Source organism: Xenopus laevis, chromosome 1L (assembly GCF_017654675.1).
Source record: "Xenopus laevis strain J_2021 chromosome 1L, Xenopus_laevis_v10.1, whole genome shotgun sequence".
Lineage (NCBI taxonomy): Eukaryota > Metazoa > Chordata > Amphibia > Anura > Pipidae > Xenopus > Xenopus laevis.
The window spans coordinates 188,817,222-188,842,291 of NC_054371.1; the positions used below are offsets into that span (position 1 = coordinate 188,817,222).

General features: G+C 37.2%; 1 protein-coding gene across 1 annotated transcript in view; it reads right to left on the reverse strand.

The window, feature by feature from the left end:
* The window catches only part of man2a1.L (mannosidase, alpha, class 2A, member 1 L homeolog), a 66,026-nt gene that overhangs the window by 35,485 nt on the left and 5,471 nt on the right, over positions 1–25,070 (reverse strand). Inside the window, exons 2-8 of the mRNA XM_018264423.2 lie at positions 15,849–16,109; positions 14,536–14,680; positions 8,281–8,452; positions 5,027–5,154; positions 4,023–4,196; positions 1,078–1,264; positions 406–583 (exon numbers count right to left, since the gene is read on the reverse strand). Of these exons, the coding sequence (XP_018119912.1) occupies positions 406–583; positions 1,078–1,264; positions 4,023–4,196; positions 5,027–5,154; positions 8,281–8,452; positions 14,536–14,680; positions 15,849–16,109 (1,245 nt within the window). The remainder of the gene's footprint in view (positions 1–405; positions 584–1,077; positions 1,265–4,022; positions 4,197–5,026; positions 5,155–8,280; positions 8,453–14,535; positions 14,681–15,848; positions 16,110–25,070) is intronic.

A 25,070-nucleotide genomic window follows, 5' to 3' on the forward strand; every position in this document is an offset into this window, starting at 1 on the left:
GACAAGTTTCACATGGTACTATGAACTTCTCCTGTTATCAGTATGAGACGAACAGCTATTATTTGCAGGCAGGAAACAAAAATTAGGTTGACGGTGCGCACATAAAATTACATTTCTCAAATGCAATAAAAACATCCTACAATTCCTTTTATTAAGCCATACTTTAATAAGTTGATCGTGTAGGCATTTGCCCTTCTTAAAGGCCATCATGGGAGGCATTTGAAAGGATGATATGTGTGGTGAACAGGATTGTAAAATGTGCCAGTATTTATGTATAAATCAGAAAATTTAGTATGCATTTTATTAAACTAACTCAGGTTTTATTTCTAGGTAACAGAAAGATACTTATGTGCTTCCTATTAGCTTTATAGACTGTTCTGCATCCACAAAAAAATGAAATCATACCTTAACATGCAGCTCAGGATGAGAGTTCATATAATTGAACAGCTTTTGGTAATTCTCGTATTGCTGATCCCATTCTAGGCTGTCGCTATACCGAAAATCATCACCCAGTGGGACCAAAAGCACTTTTGTACGGAAGAGCTTTGATTTTTTCCTGTACTGATCCAGAATCATCCAAGCTCTATAAACAAAATTGAAAACTGGCTTAAAGGGTAAGCTCTGGAACAAGTATTAAGATATCTTCATCTACCCATCCCACGATATACATTTCCAACCTCTATGTGAAGTGTTTTACTGATCAAATATGACCCATTTCATTGAAATGTTTCAGATCTAAGTCTTCCTTTTGCAATGATTAGCAGAAGAGATTTAACGAGCATTTACATTTTCTTGGGTGATCGTGTTTGGTACAGAGGAATAACTACACTGACATTTATGGCATCCCTATTATATGCTATTTATTTGCATTGTAAGAGGGAATTTAGGAGAGAGTCGGCCATGACCCACCCAATCAGAGGTAGATCATACTATTGCCCCTTGATCTATAAGCTGTAACCCCCACAGGCTTGTTGCTCAGAATAGACCACCATCAGGAAGGGTCAACTGAGAATGCTGTATGTAGTATAGCCTTTATTGGATTTCTGAAATCACAATTAAAAGAGTTTGATGGAATACCTGTGTTGTACATTTCCTTCATTGATCATTTCTGGGGGAACTCGCCAAGGACAACTAACTCTGCTACCAGGAAGGCGTTTGAAATCAAACTGACAGCATATTTTTGGATCAGGTCCACATGTATGAGGGACATCATAGCTGTAGAATGGCATCATATGGCACAGAATATCTGTGCTATGACCCAGATCTAAAAGGAATAAATAGAGAATATATTTTTAGTTTGCTTAACACTTGCAGTGCAATGAAGCTATGACTAACTGATTAAAATACAGAGATAACAACAAAAGATAATAATGTATCATGTACAGCTTGTGCCACACATGGGCATGCACCTATATTTGCACAAAACATAATGCTCATATATTTTGCTTTTAAAGTATCATTATTATTATTATTATTTTTAATTTCTCTTTTATTATTTTCAAGCCAAAAAGCAAACAATGTTCAGTAGTATAATTATTAAAGGGATACTGTCATGGGAAAAAATATTTTTTTCAAAATGAATCAGTTAATAGTGCTGCTCCAGCAGAATTCTGCACTGAATCCATTTCTAAGCAAACAGATTTCTTTTATATTCAATTTTGAAATCTGACATGGGGCTAGACATATTGTCGATTTCCCAGCTGCCCCAAGTCATGTGACTTATGCTCTGATAAACTTCAATAACTCTTTACTACAAGTTGGAGTGATATCACCCCCTCCCTTCCCCCCCCCCCCAGCCTAACAACAGAACAATGGGTAACCAGATAGCAGCTCCCTAACACAAGATAACAGCTGCCTGGTAGATCTAAGAACAGCACTCAATAGTAAAAACCCATGTCTCACTGAGACACATTCAGTTACATTGAGAAGGAAAAACAGCAGACTGCCAGAAAGTATTTCTCTCCTAAAGTGCAGGCACAAGTCACATGACTGGGGGCAGCTGGGAAATTGACAAAATGTCTAGCCCCATGTCAGATTTCAAAATTGAATATAAAAAAATCTGCTTGCTCTTTCGAGAAATGGATTTTAGTGCAGAATTCTGCTGGAGTAGCACTATTAACTGATGCGGGGTGAATGTTAGTACGGGAGGTAAAAAAAAAAATATAAAATTCTGCCAATACTTTCCTAAAGTATCACTATTTTATCATAATGCAAATAAAACAGCATTTCTCAATTGTAGAAGCGATATAATCTAGTACAGAGGAGTTGTCCAAATGGTTGGCCTGAAGGGATTTGCATGATCACCTGTCTAAACATGAGCCGACATAGGCCCTAACTGAGTAAGAAGCAAATTTGAATGCACTAATATTATCCTAAACTTTCACCCCCCTGTAATTACTGTCCCTGATCTTGTTCCATGGGTTGTTGCTCCTCTTTACTGAAAAATTAACTCGTCCAGGATACGCGAAATAAAGTAGCTTGGGATCAGAAATGTTATTATGCCGTATATGGTCGCAGATAGTGAACAGGGTAAGAAGTAACAACGGCATGGCACACTGTTGGGAGCATTTTCCAGCAGAGAACCAGCCTAGGGACAAAGTCCTTGATTATAATCACCTGCTTGTACCTTACAAACTGGTACTCTATGAAAGGTGGTCTGGTGAATGCACACCCACCGAAATAAAACAGTGACCGGTAACCCAAAATAGACAGTTAATGCTAGTCAGTAGTGCTAGTCCTTTTGTATGCATAACGTTTATGTCTGTTCATCTTGCAACTACAAATAATTTCTATTCTTCAAAATTAATTTATTAATTTATTTATTTAATCAACGTTTCGGTCGTCCCTTGGGACCTTTACCAAGATACCTTGATGGTCACAAGGGAGGACTGAAACGTAGATTAGATAAAGATTAACTTTGAGAAAAAATTCCCTGGGTGCACCAGCATCTATCCGTTTATAATATTGAATTTCTGTCCTTTTTTATCTTTTACCTAGTCTGTTCTACAGAGGGTAAAATAGACTAGGTAATGTGTGCCCTACAGCTCAATTTCAGCTTGAATGGCTGTCGCTGTGGTTACCTATAGTAAGCAAACACCCATTTTTAACAATGCAGGGTATACATTTATTAAACACATACAAAACGCTTTTGTGTATTGGTGTCTTTACACTTTTTGTATATTAGTTTGCACAGGCCAAATGTCAAGGATATGGACAGTATGAAATTTGTCAACAAACAGATGATGTACCATTTAGAATGGTCACAGATGACGGAGTATCTAGGAAGGATGGTGATCCCATTGTGGGCTCCAAGGGGAGTCACCTTCATATCTTTTTAAAACTGTTCACTCTAATGGAAGTGCTGCTAGACCTTCAACAGGGACGTAGAGGGACAGTGAGAGAGCAGGAAAGACAAACAGCTGACAAATGACTTCACATAGCTGCCACTCAATGTAAAATTTCCTGAAGCCAAGAAAAAATACTTTAGGTAATTCTCGGCTATATGGCAGTGATGGTATACTTCTGCTACATACAGTAGCAAAGCTATTGAAAGTGCTGATATACTTCAAACTAGCAAAGTGTCATCAATATGTCTCACATTCTAACACATTCTAACAAATAACAACCCCAGCACAGCTATTGTAGATACAGCAACATTAACAGTTCTGCAACTTGAGACTGCCAGGGGTGACATAAGGATTTGGGAGCAGAGACTGAAAGCACTGCCATGTGTTTCAGATAAGTTTGCCCTGGTCCTGCACTTGATGAAGCTACTGCAGCAAATTTAAGATCTTGGTGATGCAACAGAAAATGATTTAAAGCACCTTTACTTAGGTAATTCATAGCTGCACTTCGAAGATGCTTGAAGAATTGCTTTAACATCTACAAGTAAAATGTAAAATGCATTAAAATCACCTACATCAAAGTTATCACAGTACCCCTTTAATTATTGGGGGGGAGGTTAAAAATATAGTCATGGCATCTAAAAAGCTAATTTTATAATACCCAAAATAGACACTTACCCCAATTTTGTCTCCAAAAAAATTCAAGCGTATGTTTTGATGCATGATATTTCTTAATGGAATAATGAACTCTCTGGATTAGCATGTTTGACAACCCTGAGCTTTTCAGAAGGTAGGCCATAGTGGGCGAGTGTCCAAATGGATCGATGGCCCAACCAGACTTTGGTTTTACACCTGTTTCAAAAGAAATTAAATACTTTGCACTTAATATTTTACTTCTAAATTCGTGTGATTTTGTTTTATTGCTTAAATGTGTAGTATCATGTATACACCCAGATCTGCCATTAAAAGAAAAACACATCCATCCAAAAGAATAGGTAAAAGAGTTGGAGGGAATTAGAGGAATATAACTAGATGCAAGAAAATACACATCATTCTTTAGTTGTATTTAGTTTGTTGTAATGTTTTATGCAAATTCAAACATTTTAATTATTAAATTATTGACTCCACAGGGAGAAACTTTGTAAACCAGCTTGCTTAAAACCACACAATCAGATCTTACAAATAACAAAAACCATATCTATTTTATATCAGCAAGTTTTAAAATACAAGTTTTGATCGGCTAGAGATGCTGTTCATATACTGTAGGTGCCAGAGTCTAGTCTTTGTCCAGCTACAAAGTCTCACATCACAGCTACAACAGATGCCAGACACTAATAACTATCTGTTAAGGAAGGCATGGGTTTATTTTTTTTGTAACTGTTTGGAGGCTGGTTGCTATTTGAACCACTGTGCATTACAGTGCAAACATCTGTGCAGAACAGATCACAGATCTGACAGGAAATATAGAATCTACAAATCAGGCAATACGTTGCTTTATAACCAGTGCCAGATCCTACATTCAGTTACACTGAAAAGGCTAAAAACTAGGAACAGCACTGGGAAGATGTACAAAGTAATACTGAAACTAATACTCAAACTTGAATGTTCTTATGCTTTGATCATAGACATTTACTCAGTTTACAACCCAACAAAACTACAGGTAATGAATAAATATATATTACCCAAATTTTTCTCCAGCCATTGATGTCCTTCTATGAGTTGGTCAACCAAGGAAAAATAGTGAGGTGTAGCTTCATCAGGCATAACCCATCCACCTGTTGCAATTTCAAACTGCTCAAGTTCAATCAACCTAAGGAATACATTTCCGGACATTAATTAACAACTTTTGCTGGCTGACAGGAAATGCTATTTATATCATACAAAGAATCAGCAAATAAATAGGGATTAACACTGAAGGCTACATTAATGAATCTTTATGTGATCGTTGAAGAAAAAAAAAAAAAAAGAGCTTGAATAATCACGACTAAATGTAACATGGCCTATTCCCTACAATTGATGTTTTTTCCCACCTTTCATTTTTAAATTGCATTTCTCTGGAAGGGACTGCCTTAATTTGGAAGGTAAATGTTTCACGAACAAGTACAAAGCTGTCTAAAAGATCACAGCAATATGCATCTAAAATTTTTGTGAGATGATAGCTCTGCTGCTGCACGTTAGCCTAAAAACAGCTTTTGATGATGCCACAGCAGCCCCAAAACAAGTTTTGATATAGCAGACTGCACAGCTCTTTGAGCAGCGACCAAGCCAAACAGGTTACCTAGTCCTTCCATGGATTCTGCAGGCCATGTATCACCTAACATCTTTGAGCTGGCTATAGATGCAAAGATAAAGTCATACAAATCTTTTAGTATGATTTTAGGACCGTATGTGCATCATCCCGACATTTTGCATGCCATGGCAATCGGTTTGAGGTCCGGTTTGTGCCAAGCCTTTTACTACCTTTTTTCTACAATGCCGTGTGAAATAACTTACTGCTGCAGGTAAACAAGTTCTACCAGCTATCCAGTTTACTGATATAACAGCTACTGAGCTATTAGAAAAGTCTTAATTTTTTTAAAAAAAACCCCGTAAAAAATGTATTTGAACAGAGTTTCTCACTCTCCAGAAAAAACAAATACTAAAGGTGGCCACAGGTTGGTAAAATCTGCTGATTCGGTCTCTCCAAAGCAAGTTGGCAGCTATTGGCCTGACCAATGGGACTGCAAACCAATGTTATATCAATCAGGTAGAACTGAAAATCCTGCCAGACAAAGACCAGCGTGTTGATGTGGTCCTCCTCAGGTCTTGGTGTATGAGCAGCTGGCGCCAATGATCTCTGATCAGCCCAATTTGAACCTGCATGTGGGTAGCCAAATCAGGCCCAGATGCACTCGCTTGGTGATCTCGCCTCGATGTTGCAGTGTATAGCCAGCTTTACTCACAAAGTGTATTTGCCAAAATTGTAGCAGAAATTTGCACTTGTATACAGAATAGGTTTTAGAAGTATAGATATACCAGGCACTATACAATAAACTGAACAAGCATGCTAAGCATTAGGGTCTTAAAATAAATTGTATCCTTCAGAACTAAGCATGGCTATTTCCATTTGCCAATAATTAACTCTAAATAAATATTTATATTTTTCTTGGGTTGCACAGTCTTGTGAATTATTAACTTATGTGCAAAGGCAAACGCCTATTACAGTGGCATTGGGAAAGCTATTATATACAGTTTATATATGGAAAGTTAGTTTGGCTTTAACAGGGGGCAGTAACTTAACCAGACATCATACTTATGCCTATGGAACATACATTAAAGGAACAGTAACATCAAACATTTTTACAAACAAATTCGAAAAAAATACATCGAAAAAAAAACACCAAGACAAATTAAAATTTAAAATAGCAAAGGCTTTATTAAGAAATAACTTACAGAAACTCCACTTCCTGTCCTCTTCAGAAAAGGCGACCATCCATGGAGTGGCGTCTGATTTCTCCTCCCTGGCTCTCTGCTGATGGATCCTTTCCTTCATTGCTTCCGTGCTATCTAGTGCAGCGGCGCTTCCAGCATGAACTCTCTGCAGACGAAACCGGCCCAATAGAACACAATAGCAGAGCAGTGTCGGTAAGGGAGCTGGGTAGTCATGTGCTATTTCTCATTGCTTTGGCTCTGGGCAAAGATGGCACTCGCACTGCGCAGGAGACGTCCAAGTTCATGCATTGTATCCGCTGACAACTACTTGTAGTTTGGGGTTCAGTTCTTGCAATATAGTGAGGATAAAGATCCTTGTCTCATTGGAGCGCCCTTGTACATCATTTGCAGCCTGGCTGCTGCTCTAGATGCTTTAGCTTGTGCTTCACTCGCTCCCTGAGGATGAAGCCGATTCCCACCACCCCTGAGCACCTGCAGCAACACCAGCACAGCCCCCGCCATAAGGACAAGGGAGAGGTGGAATCGGAAAGGCAGAGGACCTGGGAGACAGCGCCTTGAGGGGAGAGGGTTTCTAGATGGATGGATGGTGGCGCAAGGAGTGGACAGCCCTTCTGCTCCATTACTACAAGTGGCAGAACTTCACTGGCCTGCGCAGGTTGGGCGCTCCCGGTTCCTCTGGATTTGTGTGCGCTGTGACGAGGGGTCACCCTTTAGAGCAAAGTGCCGTGGCCTGGGATCGCACAGGGAACCAAAGACAGCAGAGTATGGCAAGGGGAGAATGATTGAGCCGCAGGACAGGTAGGCAACACTGCAACTGTCTGCGCCTTGTCACAAACTTTACTGTCTTGAGAGTGCTGGGAATTGTAGTTATTCGCAACACAAGTGCCTGGATGTGTGTAGTGACAGGCTGTATGGCAACACGGAGAGAATTTGAGTGTTGCAAGAGTTGAGTGTTGTCAGTAGTTGTCAGCTTATACAATGCATGAACTTCTACAACTTAGCGTCTCCTGCGCAGTGCGAGTGCCATCTTTGCTCAGAGCCAAAGCAATGAGAAATTGCACGACAACCCAGCTCCCTTACCGACACTGCTCTGCTATTGTGTTCTAGTGGGCCGGTTTCATCTGCAGAGAGTTCATGCTGGAAGTGCCGCTGCACTAGATAGCACGGAAGCACTGAAGGAAAGGATCCAGCAACAGAGAGCCTGGGAGGAGAAATCAAGCGCCGCCCAATGGATGGTTGTCATGTCGCTTTTCTGAAGAAGACAGGAAGTGGAGTTTCTGTAAGTTTTTTCTTAATAAAGCCTTTGCTATTTTCAAATTTAATTTGTCTTTTTTTTTCGATGTATTCTAACAAATTGTTTTGTAAATTTTTTTGATGTTACTGTCCCTTTAATCCAATGCACAATAAATAAAAATATTAAAACTTAATTGGTGCTTAACTTCCCCTCTAATAATAATAATTCTTATGCAGGTTTTTGCCGTATAGTGAGATTTGCAACATTTACCTTTTCACTGCTTCCTTTTTTTGGTTATCTATACCATCCCACCATTTGGCAAAGTAGGAGATTTCAGACCACATAAACTTCCTTCTCTTATCTTCTTGAAGCTTAATAACCATATTATTAAGTATGTGTTGCGTCTGATCTCTGAAATAATCATCAAATGTTTTCAGCCAACCTAAAAACAAAAGTATGTATGCAAAGTATGTTCAAAAATGTTTTGAAAAAAAATAATATCATACAGACAAAATTTCAAGGCCTTTTCAAAAGTTTTAAAGCACAAACGGATTAAGAAAAAAGATATAAATGGAGAACCATACTATGAAAAGGAGCAAACTTCATCAAAATCAAGGATGATTTTATGTCATCAAATAAAGGACAAACCATGATTATCATGGAACAAGCTAGCTTTACAAGGGAGGGTATAATGCACAATTGTCCTGATTCAGTATGACAGAAATGATAGCTTTTTGGTTTATTTAGTCTGACACGTCAGAAAATGCACATTTTTCATCTATTAATTTTTAACTTTTCAATTGTGGCTGGTATGACCCGTTGCCAGTTATAAGCTATGAAACCCTCAAACAGTTCATTACATCTATATAAATACTAATACTGGGAGAAAAGTACTTATTAGGTAAAGGCCACACCAGGCTGATTGCTTGCATATAAAGAATACTTAAAGTTCTTGACAGACCATGGTTAGGAGCCTGCTTGCGAGAATATAAACTGCTATTGGCATTTAATCTTGCTTGTAGAAGTTTATCCTAAGATATTACCAAACCACTCGAAAGAATGTAACCCCAGTGGCACTACGCTAAGGGGGGTATTTACTAAAACTCTAATTTATCTAATATTTTTATTAAAACAAAGTCAACCTGACTCCCACCCACGAATTTAACTCATTTACCAAAAAATCTGCTTGAAAACTCAGTGCAGAATAACATCGTGATAAATTGTGCTTCAATTCGAATCGTATGACGTTTTTGAATCAACACCCTGAAAACTTGACTTTATTGAATTGTTGCTGCAACAAATCGTATTTATGGGAGTATAAGACAAAAAAACCAGCGTCGCTCAGGGTGTCTAGAAACATCTTCAAGGACATCTGATTTCTACATGAGTTTTGAGCTGGAGTATTTTCAGATTTTAGCAGCTTTGGGGTATAATAAATCTCGAAAATTTTGAGTTGCCCCCTTTAAAAACTTGACCAGAAAAATTCAAGTTTTAAGTATAAACATCTGGGGATGGAGGATTTAAAAAATTTAGTAGTATATGAATAGTTTAGTAGCAAGCCCTAAGAAATATAAATTGGATTAATGCATCTCTGGATTCAATGAAAGGTTCTATAAAATTTTATATAAAAAAAAACATTTCTTGATTAAGGTGTGATATTCCTGATCTATTTGTGATACATAGTATGTGTAATATTTAGTTGCAGAACGGTTTAAAAATTCACAAAAGATCGGCATTTCTTCAGAAAATCTTTCCCTGTGCAAAATTCTCCAAGGGAGAAAAGGAGGAGGGTAAAGTGTTCTACTACAGTGTGTTGTAATTGAAGAAACATGAAATGCATCATATTTCAGAATGCATTGTGATCTCTGAACTGAAGTCAGGAAGGAAAATGTTTTTCCTGATAGATGTCTTTTTTTTTTAAGGGATTCTGTTAGAATGCCTAAAAACAAGTACATTTATTTTTCTAATTTTGGTTCTGTACATTACCACAATGAATTTTAAATGAAACAACTCAGATGCAGTTAAACTGCAGACTTTAAGCTTTAATTCAGTGGGTTGAACAAAAAGATTGCATAAAAATGTGAGGAACTAAAGCCTTTTTACTTCACTTCATTTCAGGGGCTCAAAAGTAATTGGACAAATTAAAAAACTGAAAATAAAATGTTCATTTCTAATACTTGGTTGAAAACCCTTTGCTGGCAATGACAGCCTGAAGTCTTGAATTGATGGACATTACTTGTGCTTGGTTATGCTTCACTCTTTCAAGAGAAAAAGAGGCATGTTTAATATGTTGAAGCAACATTTTGGGGTCAGCAATCAGTATCAAGTGAGTACAGTGAGAATGAGAAACTCATGAAAAGGAATGCAGAAAGTGTCATTAACCTTGGCAGCATCCCACAGCAAAGCAGCGGCTGGCATCATGAGAGATTCCCAGAATTCCAGCAGTTTCCCCCCCAACATTTGTGTTAATAATGTGGCTTAATAATAGCATTAGTGCCTGATTAAGTTTGCACAACTACTGATGCAAGCTGCTAGAGGAACCCAAGAATTACAGCTAATTCCAAGTTGATGAGAATTCCTGGGTTTCCTTGCATCAATGTGTGCACTGGAGCATAATTCTGCAAAGTATTCTGAAAGTATGCATTGGAACAAGTTGCAAATAAACATGTATGGATGTGTATACCTTTCTGAATATCATGAATTCATGCTCTCTACACTTGTGTTTGAATTAGTAAACGAGCACTTCAGTCAGGAACCAAATGCTATTGTGGTTTCTCCAGTAAAGCTAGCAAAGTTAGGAGAAATGAAGACCGCAGAAAATGTGAACCGAGATTAAAAATGTCCAGTTTAAAGGAGAAGGAAAGGTTAAAACTAAGTAAGCCTTATCAGAAAGGTCCATCTAAATATACCAGTAAACCCCCAAAGTAGTGCTGCTCTGAGTCCCCTGTCAAAAGAAACACCATTTCTTTCCTCCTATTGTGTACACATGGGCTTCTGTATCAGACTTCCTTCCTTTAGCTTAAACCTCATTGCCCTGGGCAAGAGCATGCTCAGTTTGCTCCTCTTCCCCCCCCCCCCTTCTCTGCTGTAATCTTATCCCAGAGCAGGGAGAGACTCAGACAGGAAGTGATGTCACACCATGTTAATACTGCAGCTCCTATCCTAAACAAACAGAGTTTCTAGAGCTTTTTACTCAGGTATGGTAAAACATTCTACAGAATAAATATAGCATTCTAGCTTGCACTATTGCAGCTAATCTATTGGCAATAAAATGCCTCTGTAGCTTTCCTTCTCCTTTAAAATGTTCTCATCATTTCAAGTCAGATGAATTTGCTCCTAACTGCATCGAGGACAAGACTGCTACACTGAGGCAGGTTATTTCTGATAAACAGGTTTATGCTGCCAAGAAATTAGCCTGACAGAGAAAAGGTGTTGATGTATGGTTCTCACTCTAAAAAAACAACTGAGTTTTATCAAACACCAAAGATGTGTTTTAGTCAGAGTGTAGTATAGTGCCACACATTATAATCATAGGAATAATCACTGGCACGGGCATCAAAATGAAAAGTCTTACTGAAATGCATGGATCATCCTCATCATGTAGCCCGCAATGTCAGATTTTTTGCTAAATATTGATTGTTTCCTTTAAACTAAATTCATTAGAGCATCCCACAGATCCTCTCAAGTTCATGTCCTTGTCACGGCAGCATGTGGATAGCCAATTATAGCTCTGCTCTCACACACTGAAAGTTATACAGTTACTGTAATGTTGGGTCCTGCAGCTCTCCAGAACAGCCTTGGTATGTGGCCAGGTCAAGTGAGGTACGGTTGAGTAAGGTTTTTCAGCAAATTTTCATAAAAGCAGGCAAAGGTAATAATTTAAAGCATATTCCTTCTATATTGAAATTGCAACTTGGTACTAGATGCCCTCTTTAAAACTGTGCAAAGAAAACTTTCATCTTAAAAATTGCACGGGCAAACTGTAAAAATTAAAATTCCTAGATGAGATTTTTCTAATATTAAAGGATTGCATATAAAAATAGGTCAGTAATAGGAAGAAACAATTGGCCAGTTCACATTTTAAAGAGGAAAAAAAAAGTTTCCAAAACTGAAGAAGTTTTACCCTCTCCCTTTTATATATTTAAAAAGAACAGTAAAAGAGGATCAAACAAAAACTCCCCACAGGCTAACATTGCACTTCGGTAGCTTTAATTTGGCGAAGTATGAAGTCGAAGTTTTATTTAAAGAGACAGTACTTCGATTATCGAATAGTCGAACGATTTTTACTTTGAAACGTTCGAATTGAAGTCGAATGGTCGAATATAGCCTATTCCATGGTCGAAGTACCCAAAAATTTACTTCGAAATTCGAACCATTCACTCGAGCTTAGTAAATCTGCCACTAAGTGTTTTGTTGTACCCCAGGGTTGATAACATACGTGGGACTCTGGAAACTTTGGGAATCCTATGCATATTGAATGTCAAACTGTTAGGCGGTCCCCTGGCATTCATATGTATGATGTTTCGTTTTTGTACCTGATGTGGGGGATAAGATGAAGTGAAAGCTTTGAGACTATGGCCCTTAGTAATTAAAATTGCAATTTTCTGTTTATGATTATCCAAAGGCACTTAACAAGTGTATTCATTTGAAAAAGCTTTATTTACATGAAGTAGGGCTTTACATATGAGCTGTTTGACAATATATTATTATAGAGACCTTTGTTGTTCAGGTTCTATATTGTATACCTGATTTATTTATGCATAAATGTCTTTATAAAACAATACAAATTTAGAAATTTTCAAAAGCTAAAAAAAAAAAATATATATAATTTTTAACCAAGAAATGCCCCTTAAGTGAAGGATCAAAATGTTCAAAAATCTGCTGCCAGGTAGTCAGGCAGCTGTCAGTGAAAGAGTTAAATACTTAGAAGACCTTAAAACCTTCTTTTATGCATAAGATGAAGCAGCTCCATTAATTACAGTCAGGTGGGTAAATTATTTTTCTATTAGTCACTGAAGTACTTTCACTCTGAAATACTATACATTTTTATGGATTGATTGATGGTTTAGTTAATAGCATAAGAAACAGGAGAATGCAGACACAGAATTTTTTTTAATTATGCTTTTGCCTCAGTTACATTTTTCTATTGTTCATGGGAATGCGTTATTGCATTTTAAAATGAATGCATGTTACTGGACCTGAACAACAATTGTTAGAAATGTGTCCTTTAAAACTAGCATTCAGTTAATAGATTTTTATCATTTACCCGTCTGCCAAAAATATTTTTCATTAGGTGGGAAGTTAAAAACAAAAACCTTTGAACCCTAACTTTCTGTTTTCACTTTGCATTGTGAAAGATCTACTGTTACTATAAGCCAGGACAACATAGGCTTGTTGCACATACCAGTTGTGTGGCAGATATTGTCAGATATGTGCGTGCCTTACTAATACAATTCATGAGTCATAAACTAGCTAAATTTGCATTTGTCAAATGTCTTGCTTCGCTTTACTTTGGCATGAGAGTTATGAGGAAATACTGAGACAAAAATGTGATTTGCCCAAGATAGCATTGTATGTTTTTACACTTCCTGAAGTATTGGTTCATTATATTCAAACTTGCTCCTAAGCAAGAGATGCTCATTCCAGCTATACAGAGTAAATACAAACTAACAGATAGTCTTAATTTACTGTTAAACCAACAATAAACTCCCATTGTAGTCTCTGACAGAATAACAATAGTAAGCAAGAACTTGTGTTTGGTGTTGTGAGTACAGGTATGAGATCAGAAATCAGGAATATGTGGGAACTGGGGGTGCAGAGAAATTGATACAACACATGGAAGTTCTTTGCAACAAGAGTGTAGATAAAAGCTGTTTTTTGTGTGTGTGTGTACATATATTGGTATATTTATAATTTTTTCATTTTATTTTAACATGTGGGTGCTTGGTCAGTCAGAGTATAGAATGTTCAAAGTAGACCAGCACACCAAATCTTCAATCAAAAAAAGGTTTATTTCAACATCACTCACGTGTCCAACGTTTCGGCCCACATTAGGGCCTTATCAAAGGCCCTAATGTGGGCCAAAACGTTTTGTGCATACTGCTACTGAAAAATGCCTTACCCTTTAAACAAGGGCATAGGACTGGCCAGATATGGGATGACTTTGACGTAGTTGGCCAGCTTAAATATATTGCAATATATGGACAAACAATCCCTGTTTTGTTTAAAGGGTAATGCATTTTTCAGTAGCAGTATGTACAAAATGTCTCTGTCTTAAATATATTGATAATGGGTTGAGTGCAGAGGACTCTTGTATTTGTCTATATGTATTTCGTGGTCACAGCCTCATTGCACCCCCGCCTAATGGTTTGAAAAATTAAAATTAGTGGTGAGCACAATTTTCCCTTGTTGTTTCCCTATTGTTCATTATGTACACTTAAACGCACAGTCACATCATGAACAGGGTGAAAGAAGAGAACAATGCAAATATTTACCACAATGCCACGGTTATAACACACATTTTACCTGGGTCGTTGTGGGAGTGAGGCACAAGAAAAACTTGAAGTGGCTCATTATCCCATTCATGTTCATCATACGATATGTCAAATCCTTGCTTCCAAACTCCACCATCTGGATTATCGAATGGCAGAATATCATATACGTCCAACATCTATAGATAAAATAGGAATGAAATAGAGGTTTCTCATTTGTTAAACAATTGCAGTTTTTACATTTTACCAAAAAAAATGTTGCTTTTTTTCCCCATACTGGACTTCCAGTTGTCCAGATATGAAGCCCAAGTGATTTCCCTCTATAAAAGTGATGAAAAATCATAGATTTTCTCCACATATACTAAAAAATGTTTCTTTAGTTCACAACATGACATCACTGGGGAGCAAGGAGTGGTAGTGTGTGGCCATTATTAGTGACAACATTTTTTTTCCAACCACCAGTAATCCACTAAACATAAGCAGTAGTGAGAAAGTGTTTTGACTGTCACAGTCATGTGAAAAACCATATGTAATAAGTCACTCAGTTTGCGACGGTGCAGTAAACCATAATAACAAACAAGATGTTTGCTTTTAAACAGGTAACCAATAAATGCTAACGTAATTCCTTCACATAACCCCCTGGAAAAAGCAATAAGTAAAGATGGTAATGTTCTTATGCCTTTTCAGTACACATACAACTGTATTGGTGTGTGTGTTTGCATACAAAGTGTATGACACAGGAGGGGTTTTTTTTTTTTTTTACAAGATGTGACTACAACTATGTGATCTATTATCCGGAAACCAGTAATCCAGAAAGCTCCAATATCTGTCCATCATTTACCCATGATGTCTGTTTTTGGTAGTTTTACTAGTAGGGGTGTTAAAGTAACACAAAATTAACAATTTTGTTTTTATCACGTGCTATATAGCAGCAACCATGAATCATTTTATGCACTATTCTTATTCTGGTGCCTACGGTTTGACATAATTCAAAAACACAGTAGAATTCAAACAATGGTGTGAAAACAAACTGAGGGTTCAACGGGGCATTGTAAATCACCAGTTTTTATGGTGCAGTATTCTCCCCAGAAAAAAAGCCAGGCTGGAAAAATAAATGTGCCTCCCCATGTTCCCCACTCTGTAATAATCTTTTTCTATGCACAATGTGGGGACAGAGTGGGAACAAAGCAGAGCCGGTTGGCAAGGAAAAACAGCCGGTCACAAATGGCCTGGGGAGAACATTGCTGTGTTTGTATCACTCATTATTATACATTTTATAAATCAAAGGATAAACAAAATGTCACTGAAATCAATATAAAATATATAAATAGGTAAATTAAAAGTTACCTGAACATTGGATTTGTGGCCACCAGCTACAGACGCAAACTGACAGTCCTCGTTATTTATTGGAAGGTAAACAGGTAAAGACGGCTCAAGCTGTGAGAATGATCCTCGACTAAAATTTTGAGAGTCCGAGTTCTTCTGTCCATCTTTCACAGACTCACTCAGGTTGATTACAGAGTCTCTTATATTTGAAATGATCTCGTTATTTTCTGCTAAAAGGCGCTCTAGGTGATCTATTTTGTCTTGTAATATTGACAGTTGACCCTAAAATGAGCAAACAAAAAAAAAGAATTAAAAATTGTCTCAATATTTTGTATTTAAAGGGGTTGTTCACCTTTGAGAAAACTTTTCGTATGATGCAGAGAGTGATATTCTGAAACAATTTGCAATTGGTTTTCATTTTTTATTATTTAAGGCTTTTGAATTATTTAGGTTTTTATTCAGCAGCTCTGCAATTTGCATTTTAAGCAATCTAGTAGCCAAGAAGTAGGGTCCAAATTACCCTAGCAACCATGCATCGATTTGCATAAGATACTGGAATATGACAAGGAGATGGGCTAAATAGAAAGATGTTAACAATAAACAGAGCATTTTTTTTTTTTTAGATGGAGTCAGTGACCCCCATTTGAAAGCTGGAAAGAATCAGAAGAAGAAGGCAAATAATTCAAAAACTATAAAAAAAAATTAAGTCCAGTTGAAAAGTTGCTTAGAACTAACCATTTTATAACATACTAAAAGCTAACTTAAAGGTAAACTACCCATTTAAGCAGCACAAGGATTGCTGATTTTTGCCATGACCCTGTGCGTGTGGGTCTGACCCATTGATGGGGAGAATATTTGGTGAGAATGTTTATTCACTCCCCTATGTATAAATGAAAGACCAAGTTTCTGAAGATCATTTCAGATGAGATTTGGGATGAACATTTTGCTCTTATAGGAATACTTGGTTGAACCAGTGATACGTCATTGTTTTCCTTTAATTATCTTTAACATTACTATGACAAATAGGGCCCTGATCAATGGTTAGACATTCAAGGGCTTGAATGCAAAAAGTTCAACAACCACTGCTGGTGGATGGCACCAACCCTTTTACAGCATGATAGACTGGTCTAAACAAAGATATCTGAGGAGCAGAAAGAATCTGAAAATACGAATGATAATAAAAACAAAGTAAAAAAAAAAAGAAGTATAGTGCATTAGAATTACATAGCGCAGGCTTTACATGAATAAAATTATAGACAATGAGAAGAACTGTGCAGTACCCAGTTTTAGTTAATATTATAAACACTTTTTAAATAAATACAGATACTGTGGGAAATTGCTTTGTGGTATTTGCAAACTGGATAATAGAAGGCATACGTGTGTAACTGTTCAAACAGACAATTCTTCATTTTTACCGAGTGACCTTTGCTTTGTAAACGTAAGTATTTTGAACTTGATACCAACTAAATTATGATCAATCTAAGTTCACAGCAAAGCATCCGGTTTTACTTTTTTTTTTTTTAATTCTTTTTCTCATCAAGGGTTATTCAGCATAGAAGCTTCAGATGTAGCCATGCAGATTTTTATTTGCTTAAATGCCACTACTTGCAACAGGTGGATTTTATCCAAACCCACCCCAAATGTGTGAATATAGGCGAGAAAAAATATCCACCCTGTGTATCTGCACACAGACCAATGCTGTGCGTGTCAGTGAAACACTGCGCATTGGAGGGGAGCACACGTGGTGCAGAGAAAACAAGACTGCACCACATGTGACATTAGTGTAATGTAACCACATTACCTACTTTTTGGTTCGCAAAATCTCTTTTCCTCCCCAAACTAGACTCTGATGGAAAATAGCACCAGAAAGTCACAGCAAGAAGCAGAAAACTTTATGTTCTTCTTCAGTAGGTGCTGTTCCCCGATTTTATATCATGTTTTCCTGGATTTTACTCCAAAACTTTGTCCTGATGTTACCAAAATGGCTGTGCGCCCTCTGTAAATGTAATTATTAGTAAAATTAAGAGGTTTAAGTAGTAACCAGCTGCACCTTTTGCCATGGCTAGGTCTGTAAATAGTTCAATTAGTCTGCCCTCAGATAGTCATGCACAAATCACTTATTGCCTTAGGTTGTGCATGTGACTGTCAGAGAGGTCTTGCACATGCCTAGCATTGTCACTACTAACTAGTACCCCAAAAGAGAGGATTACAGGGAGATTTAACGGCTCTTATTTTTCTGCACTTGCATCCAAGTTACCAATCTCCAGCTGATTTCTATCAGGAAGGATGACAAATGAAAAATAAAAACCTTCCAATACTCCCATTGTGATACTGCAAATAGCTTAATTAGTTCATATTAAAGGTTACCCCAAACTAGGCCTCGTTTAAGTGAACATCTGAAAAGCCATTCACAGTATTACAGTTAAAAGTATTCAAGTCTTTCTTTTCATTCCACTGAGCATCTTGATAATGCCATGTCAATCCACAGGCATGAATAACATGTAATAAAAGCTTTTTCTCTATAAGAGAGTCTAATAAGGCTACTGCTTGGTATATTATACCATACAAAATACAATGCTCCTACTGTCTTGTTATAAAAAAAAAAAAAGGTCATTTTTTTCCAGAGAAGGAACTATATAGTCTAGGTTCCACTTTTTTTATTTAGTATTTGGCACAGTTAAGAGAATCAGGAATTTTCCTGGAAAACCGTTTGCAGGCATTCCTGTTATACTTGACAGCGGTGCAGAACCTTTAACATATACTATGAAATGCACACTGTAGAAATGGATAACATAAAACATATGTTGAAAAATTTTTAGATATCCAGAAATCTGTTTTTAATGTGTGCCCTCCTCCGTTGTTTTGTCGGATAGTGCTTTACTGCAGTGCTGCCACAGGGAATGGCAGTCTATTGAACACAATGGTCACTCTGTGTCTACAAAGCATGAAAAGGATAACAAATAAGACTGCACTTCCCCTGTCTGGCACAGTTGTTCTGTATTTGATGGTCCATTAAGGGCACTTATTCATTTTTCAACTACCAGCACCCCACTCATGGCTGTTCTCAGGTTGCAGCATGCCAAGCACAGCAATTACTTGGGCACAATAACTTTGAACAAATATTTGTGGGCATGGAGTTCAGATAGGAGATAGTAAGTGTGTCTGTATAAGAGCAGCAGAAAGTTATTCATTGCCCAGTGTGATATCATGGCAATATTGGGTTTCCTAGCGGAAGAACAAACAAGTTTAACAAGTTGGAGCAGTTTTAAAAGCTGTGCTTTACTCAGCTATAGTACAGAAGTGAATTAAGAATGTTATAGAAATACCGTTGTTGTTTATACGCTTTAAGGAACAGATGAAAACCAAACACGTCCTAGATGCACAGACTGAAATAGATAAGGAGCAAGCAGTAATGTTATGTAATGTCATACATATTCATTTATGCATTTCTCTTCCATCAAAGTTCACACACCAAGGGGGTTAAAAAAGGTGCAGAATTTGCAACAGGTCTAATCACCAGTAGCAACCAATAACAAGTAACTTTTACTCTCGCCTGTCAAACAGCAAACATCGTATTATTTGCTATGGGTTACTGCACATGGCCAAACATTAAGCCTTTAATCATGGGGCAAGGATCCTGTTCAAGGTAAAAAAAAAAAACAAAAAAAAAAACAAAATCAAGCCATACCTTTGTGCAATAACAATTGATCATGTTGTGAAGTGATCTACAAGAATTCTATGCATTTCAACACCAAATCTATAAAAGGCATGGAAGAAAAAGCAGACAAAATGCCACATGTGCATCTTTAGGCGCTACCAAGGGTAAAATTACAAGTGGATTCTGAAAACTACAAATGTTCTGTATATTTTGTCAACCTTGAAAAATAAATCCATTTACCTTAGCAGAGCAAGGAGTATTGCATTCCCCACGCATGTGCAAATCAGCAGACATACAAGGCTAGCTGTGTAGAATTACATAAAGTCAAGGGTATAACAATTACTTCAATAATTTTATAAAAGTACAGGTATGGGATCCATTATCCAGGAACACATTATCCAAAAAGCCCTGAATTATGGAAAGGCCGTCTTCCATAGACTCCATTTTATCCAAATAATCCAAATTTTTTAACATGATTTCCTTTTTATCTGTAATAATAAAATAGTACTTTGTACTTGATCCAAACTAAGATATAATGAATCCTTGTGGAAGCAAAACCATTTTCTAGTAGACTTAAGGTACAAGGATACAAAGTATGGAAAGATCCATTATTTGGAAAACCCAAGGTCCCAAGCATTCTGGATTACAGATCCTATATCTGTACACATTTCCTATAAAGTGGTGTACAGTGCACCAAAAATAGCTGAGATAAGAGAATATATCACAGCTGCACCTATCAAATATGATGACGAGAAAGAGGTAAATACTATAAATTCTCAACTATTGTCCACCTTGGTGGACACTTTATTTCAGGGTATGAATGATTTAAGGCTTGAAGTATGATGTACTCTTGCAGTTTCTCAACGCCCCTTTTCACCAAAATCTCACATTTATCATAATCATTCAAGGTAACAGGGTCTACAAATATTACAGGTATGGGACTCGTTATCCAGAATCTATCCTTAATTTGGATCTCTACACCTTAAGTTTACTAAACAATAAACATTCAAGAAACCCAATAGGATTGTTTTTACTCCAGTAAGGATACATTATATCTTAGTTGGGATCAAGTACATGCCACAGTTTTAAAACTATTACAGGAAAAAAATTTAATTATTTTATTAAAATGGACTCTATGGATAATGGGATTCCTGATTCAAGATCCCATACCTGTACTGCAATAATTAGACTTTATTTTAAAATTACTGGCTGCAACAATGGTTATATATTGTTTCGTCAGTAAAAAAAGAAATTTAGAATTGCCTCCTAATTTGAGAAACGTCAGTAGTGTTACAATTTGCAATGGACTTTATAAGTAGCTTACAAAATTACTTACTTTCAAAACCCCATGAAGACATTCATGGTCAGACTTAAGCAGCAGCAGCCACCTATATGAGAATTTACACATCAGTGCTGCGGAATGTGCCCAGTGTGTTTTGCTTTTGTTATCAAATCAACAGCACTGCCTGTTTATGAATGTTCTTTTATCAAATGTTTGGCAGACCTTGGACATTGACTGCTCTAACTTTGTTCAGTCATGCTTTGATAAAAGAACTGCTACTTTCAACAAGGATATGAAATCTCTACTTTCAGCTCCTGTCGTGCTTTTCTCACATTCTGGTGAAGGCAGGGCAATGCTCCAGAATGTCAGAACGTTCCTTGCAGGTTAAGAGGCTTGAGGATGACCTTAACCATTGACTAGAAAAGCAGATTAAATAGATTTAACAAAAAAGGCATATGACCCGACAGAAGCATCTAAACAAAAACACAAAACAAACATTGACAACTATTTATAGAAAACAAGAGATGGTTATATACAAGGCACCGGAAACGTTTGCCAAAATTCTCTATGGCAACTATATTTTCTGCCTGAAATTCATAACTGGATAACTAGTATTGTGGACTAGTAGTGAAGAGAATAATACAAAGTTAATTGCATTAAGAAATGCTTGGTACGAGCTGACATTTATAAACCAATTCAACAATTCTTTTCATGATAACAAAAGGGCACCAATTTCACAGTTACAACAACCACAACTCAGCCATGAAGAAATAAGTCATCAGAAATACATTTAAGAGTTGGAGCTTTCCAAATAATGGTCTTTCTGTAATGTGGACAACCACTTAAAGGAACAATAACACCAAAAAAAAGAATGAAAATATCATGTACTTTTGCCCTGCACTGGCAAAACCGATGTGTTTGCTTCAGAAACACTACTATAGTTTATATAAACAAGCTGCTTGTGTAGCAATGGCTGAAATTGAAAAAATGCTATATGGCACAGGTTAAATAGTGGATAACAGATAACATCATTATGTTCTACAGCATACCTCCCAACTGTCATGGACAGTCACGATTTTGACAGCTCAACCCGCTGCCACAGATTGTTACTGAAATGTCATGACTTTCTCTTTGAGCAGTGAACAGCCAGAAAAAGATACAAAGTTTGTAACTTTACTGCCTTTTAGCAGAAAGTCCATTATATGTGCCAGCAGCACTTTGACTACTTTAACAATTAAGATAAGCAAAGAAGCAATTGTAACAATTTAAGATAAGCAGGTATCTTGGGGAAATTGTGACTTGCAGCTTAAAGGGCAATTCACCTTCATTAGCAAAACTGTAATAACACATAAAACCCACAGAAATGTATTCAAACTTTAATAACCGGACAAATTTTGTAAAATGAATACGGTAATTAGGGGGCGTGGCCACAGAAAATCGGTGCGGTCAAGCAATGTTGCCGAGAAACGCTCTGAAAATCTTTTTATCCCTCTTTCTATTTCGAAAATGTGTAACCTGAGCCTTTTCTACTGTGAATGGCTGCCCCAATTGCTAGACAGCAGCTTATTTATATAAACAATAGTAGTGTTTCTGAAGCAAACACAACAATTTTACCAGTGCAGGGCCACACTGCATCATATTTTTATTACTTTAAAAGAATTTTTTTTTTTATGTTATTGTACCTTTAAGGTGCACCAAAAACAAATGTTTTGCCATCAACATGGCTTTATGCTGGCTGCTAAACCTGAAGAACAGCTTTCCACATAAAATAAGTATATCTTGATGCCTGTAATTATGTTATCTTAATGGGAGCAGCAAATCCAATGTAGGCTTCCATGCACAAATGATGTTTTAGGTCACATTCATATAAAAATATAGAAGAGTTTTACAGGTTATTTTTTTGTTCAAAAATAATTTTTGGGTTAAAAAACTGGAAATAGCTTGAAAAACTCAACCTTTAATAATCCACTTGTGTAATCTAAAGGTAATCTAAAATTCCCCTCAAGGAAATGCCTCTAAGGGTAGGACTAAATGGATGTTTTCGGTGCGATCCGATGCACTGCGTCAAACGGAAATAAGGTAAGAGATAGAAATGTTGGATCGCACGAAAACGTCCATGTATTCCTACCCTAAAGTGAATTTTAATTGCGCACTTTTAGGAAGCGTTTGAAGGTGGCCTAATCTTTTAGAGCAAGCATGACAACTATACTGCGATGACAATCCATACTGTCTACTACAAATTTTTTTCATTTCCACATGTTGGAATTCACATGCCTACTGGTTAAATGCCCAGCAATCTCTTTTACAACAGGGTGTGTTTTCCAGTTACAGACATAAATAAGCCGACATCCTAGTTGGACGGATCAGGGGGCATTCTGCATACTCCCTTTAAGGCTGTTGACTAAGAATTTGGAAATTTCATCTTGAAGAAACATCATGGTCTGGCAATATAAAATCCATTTTGCACATATTCTTAACAGACCCGTAACAGCTAAATAATTGTTTTATATGCTTTAATTTTTTTTTTCATATATAAGTGGTTACACTGCATTGTTAAAAAGTGTGTGTTTATATATAGGGTGCTATGTAGTCATGGGGCAGCCATACACATGGATCGTATTTATAATGCAGATAAGATTATGTAGAATACAATTGGTTACAGAAGTGATCTCCAACCAGTGGTCCATGAGCAACATGCTGCTCACCAACCCACTGCATGTTACTCCCAGAGGCCTCAAAGTAGATAGTTACTTTTGAATTCCTGGCTTGAAGGCAAGCTTTCATTGCATAGCAAACCACATGTACTGCCAAACAGAGCTTTCTGTAAGTTGCTAGTCCACACAGGGCTACCAACAGTTAATCACAGCCCAGATGTGGAAGCCCCGAGAACTTCTTGCATGCTTATGTTGCTTTCCAACTTCTTTCCAACTTTTTTTTATATTTTAATATGGCTCAAGGATAAAAAAAGGTTGGGGACCCCTGGGTTACAGGATAAGATCTAGTGCCCTCCGACTACGTATTTGGAAGCAGACATATGTGTTGCAAATGTACAAAGGCACAAAGATGTTCTGGTCAGTAGGTTCCAAAATGAGTGACCATTATGGGTGAAAAGTAACTTAACCGCAAAGAGCAGGAAGCTTTGGAAACACTTGATACGAATTTGACCATTAACAAATATTGTTCCTGCACAGATGTAGGCAATTGTATACTAGTGGTACAAAGAGTCACTATATGTGTGTCAAGACACAAAGGGATTGTTCACATTAAAATTAATTTAGTATGATCCACAACCACTGGCCTGTGAGCAACACATTGCTCTCCTACCCCACGAATAATGCTCCCAGTGGCCTCAAAGCAGGTGCTTTCTTTTTTAATTCTTGGCTTGGAGGCAAGCTGTAGTGGCCGTGGACACTCCCACACTGGGCCTCCAAGCACAGTGCCCCGCATTGGACACATAAATACAAAATAAAAGCAAGAATGCACTAGAATATCACAATCAAAATGGGCAACACAATTTTAGACCACTGCGCTTTAGCCTTTAAATTTGAAAGAGAATTGTGTTTTGCAATGATTTGCATAAAGAGCAGAAAGAAATAATACTAAAGCCTGAAATAGATGGCACTGATGAGAAAATATTTGAGAAGTGTATCATAAAGAATATACGGATATATTTTCTCTTTTTTAGTAGTATTCACTCGCACAAACAAACTGCTGTCCTTCGCATCAACAAACACAGCAGGCAGCTAGGCTCTACCTGAGAAAAACTATTTTTGTACAGGTATGGGATGTATTATGTGGAAACCCATTATTCAGAATAGACTAAAACCACTTCAGTGTTTACAATCACTTCAACAGCAGATGGCTCATATGTTTCATGTAAAACCCTAATGATTTGAAACAACTGAATACCGATTGGAAGTTACACTGAACTACATATTGTGGAAGTGACATGAGCATTCAATGAAAACTGATTTGCAATGGAACCATGCTTAGCCTTTACCAGGAGCATGTAATGGAGGTTAAGCGCTCAGCAGTTTGGGGTGGCCAATGATCCACTTGGATCTTTAACACAGGCTTTATCTCTCTCTACGAATTCCCTTTAAGATGTACTTACACACACATGCTAGATAAATCTATTTGGGCACAATGTCAGGGATTGAGGGCAACAAATGTGAACTCTTTGGAGGGTGTCAATTTGTTGGACAACCCATAAATGTTAGCACAGGAAGCACCGTGCCACCAGGCTATCTTGGGGAACAGCTACCTTGTTTCCTGCATGCACAACTTTGGAAATGAAAGAAGT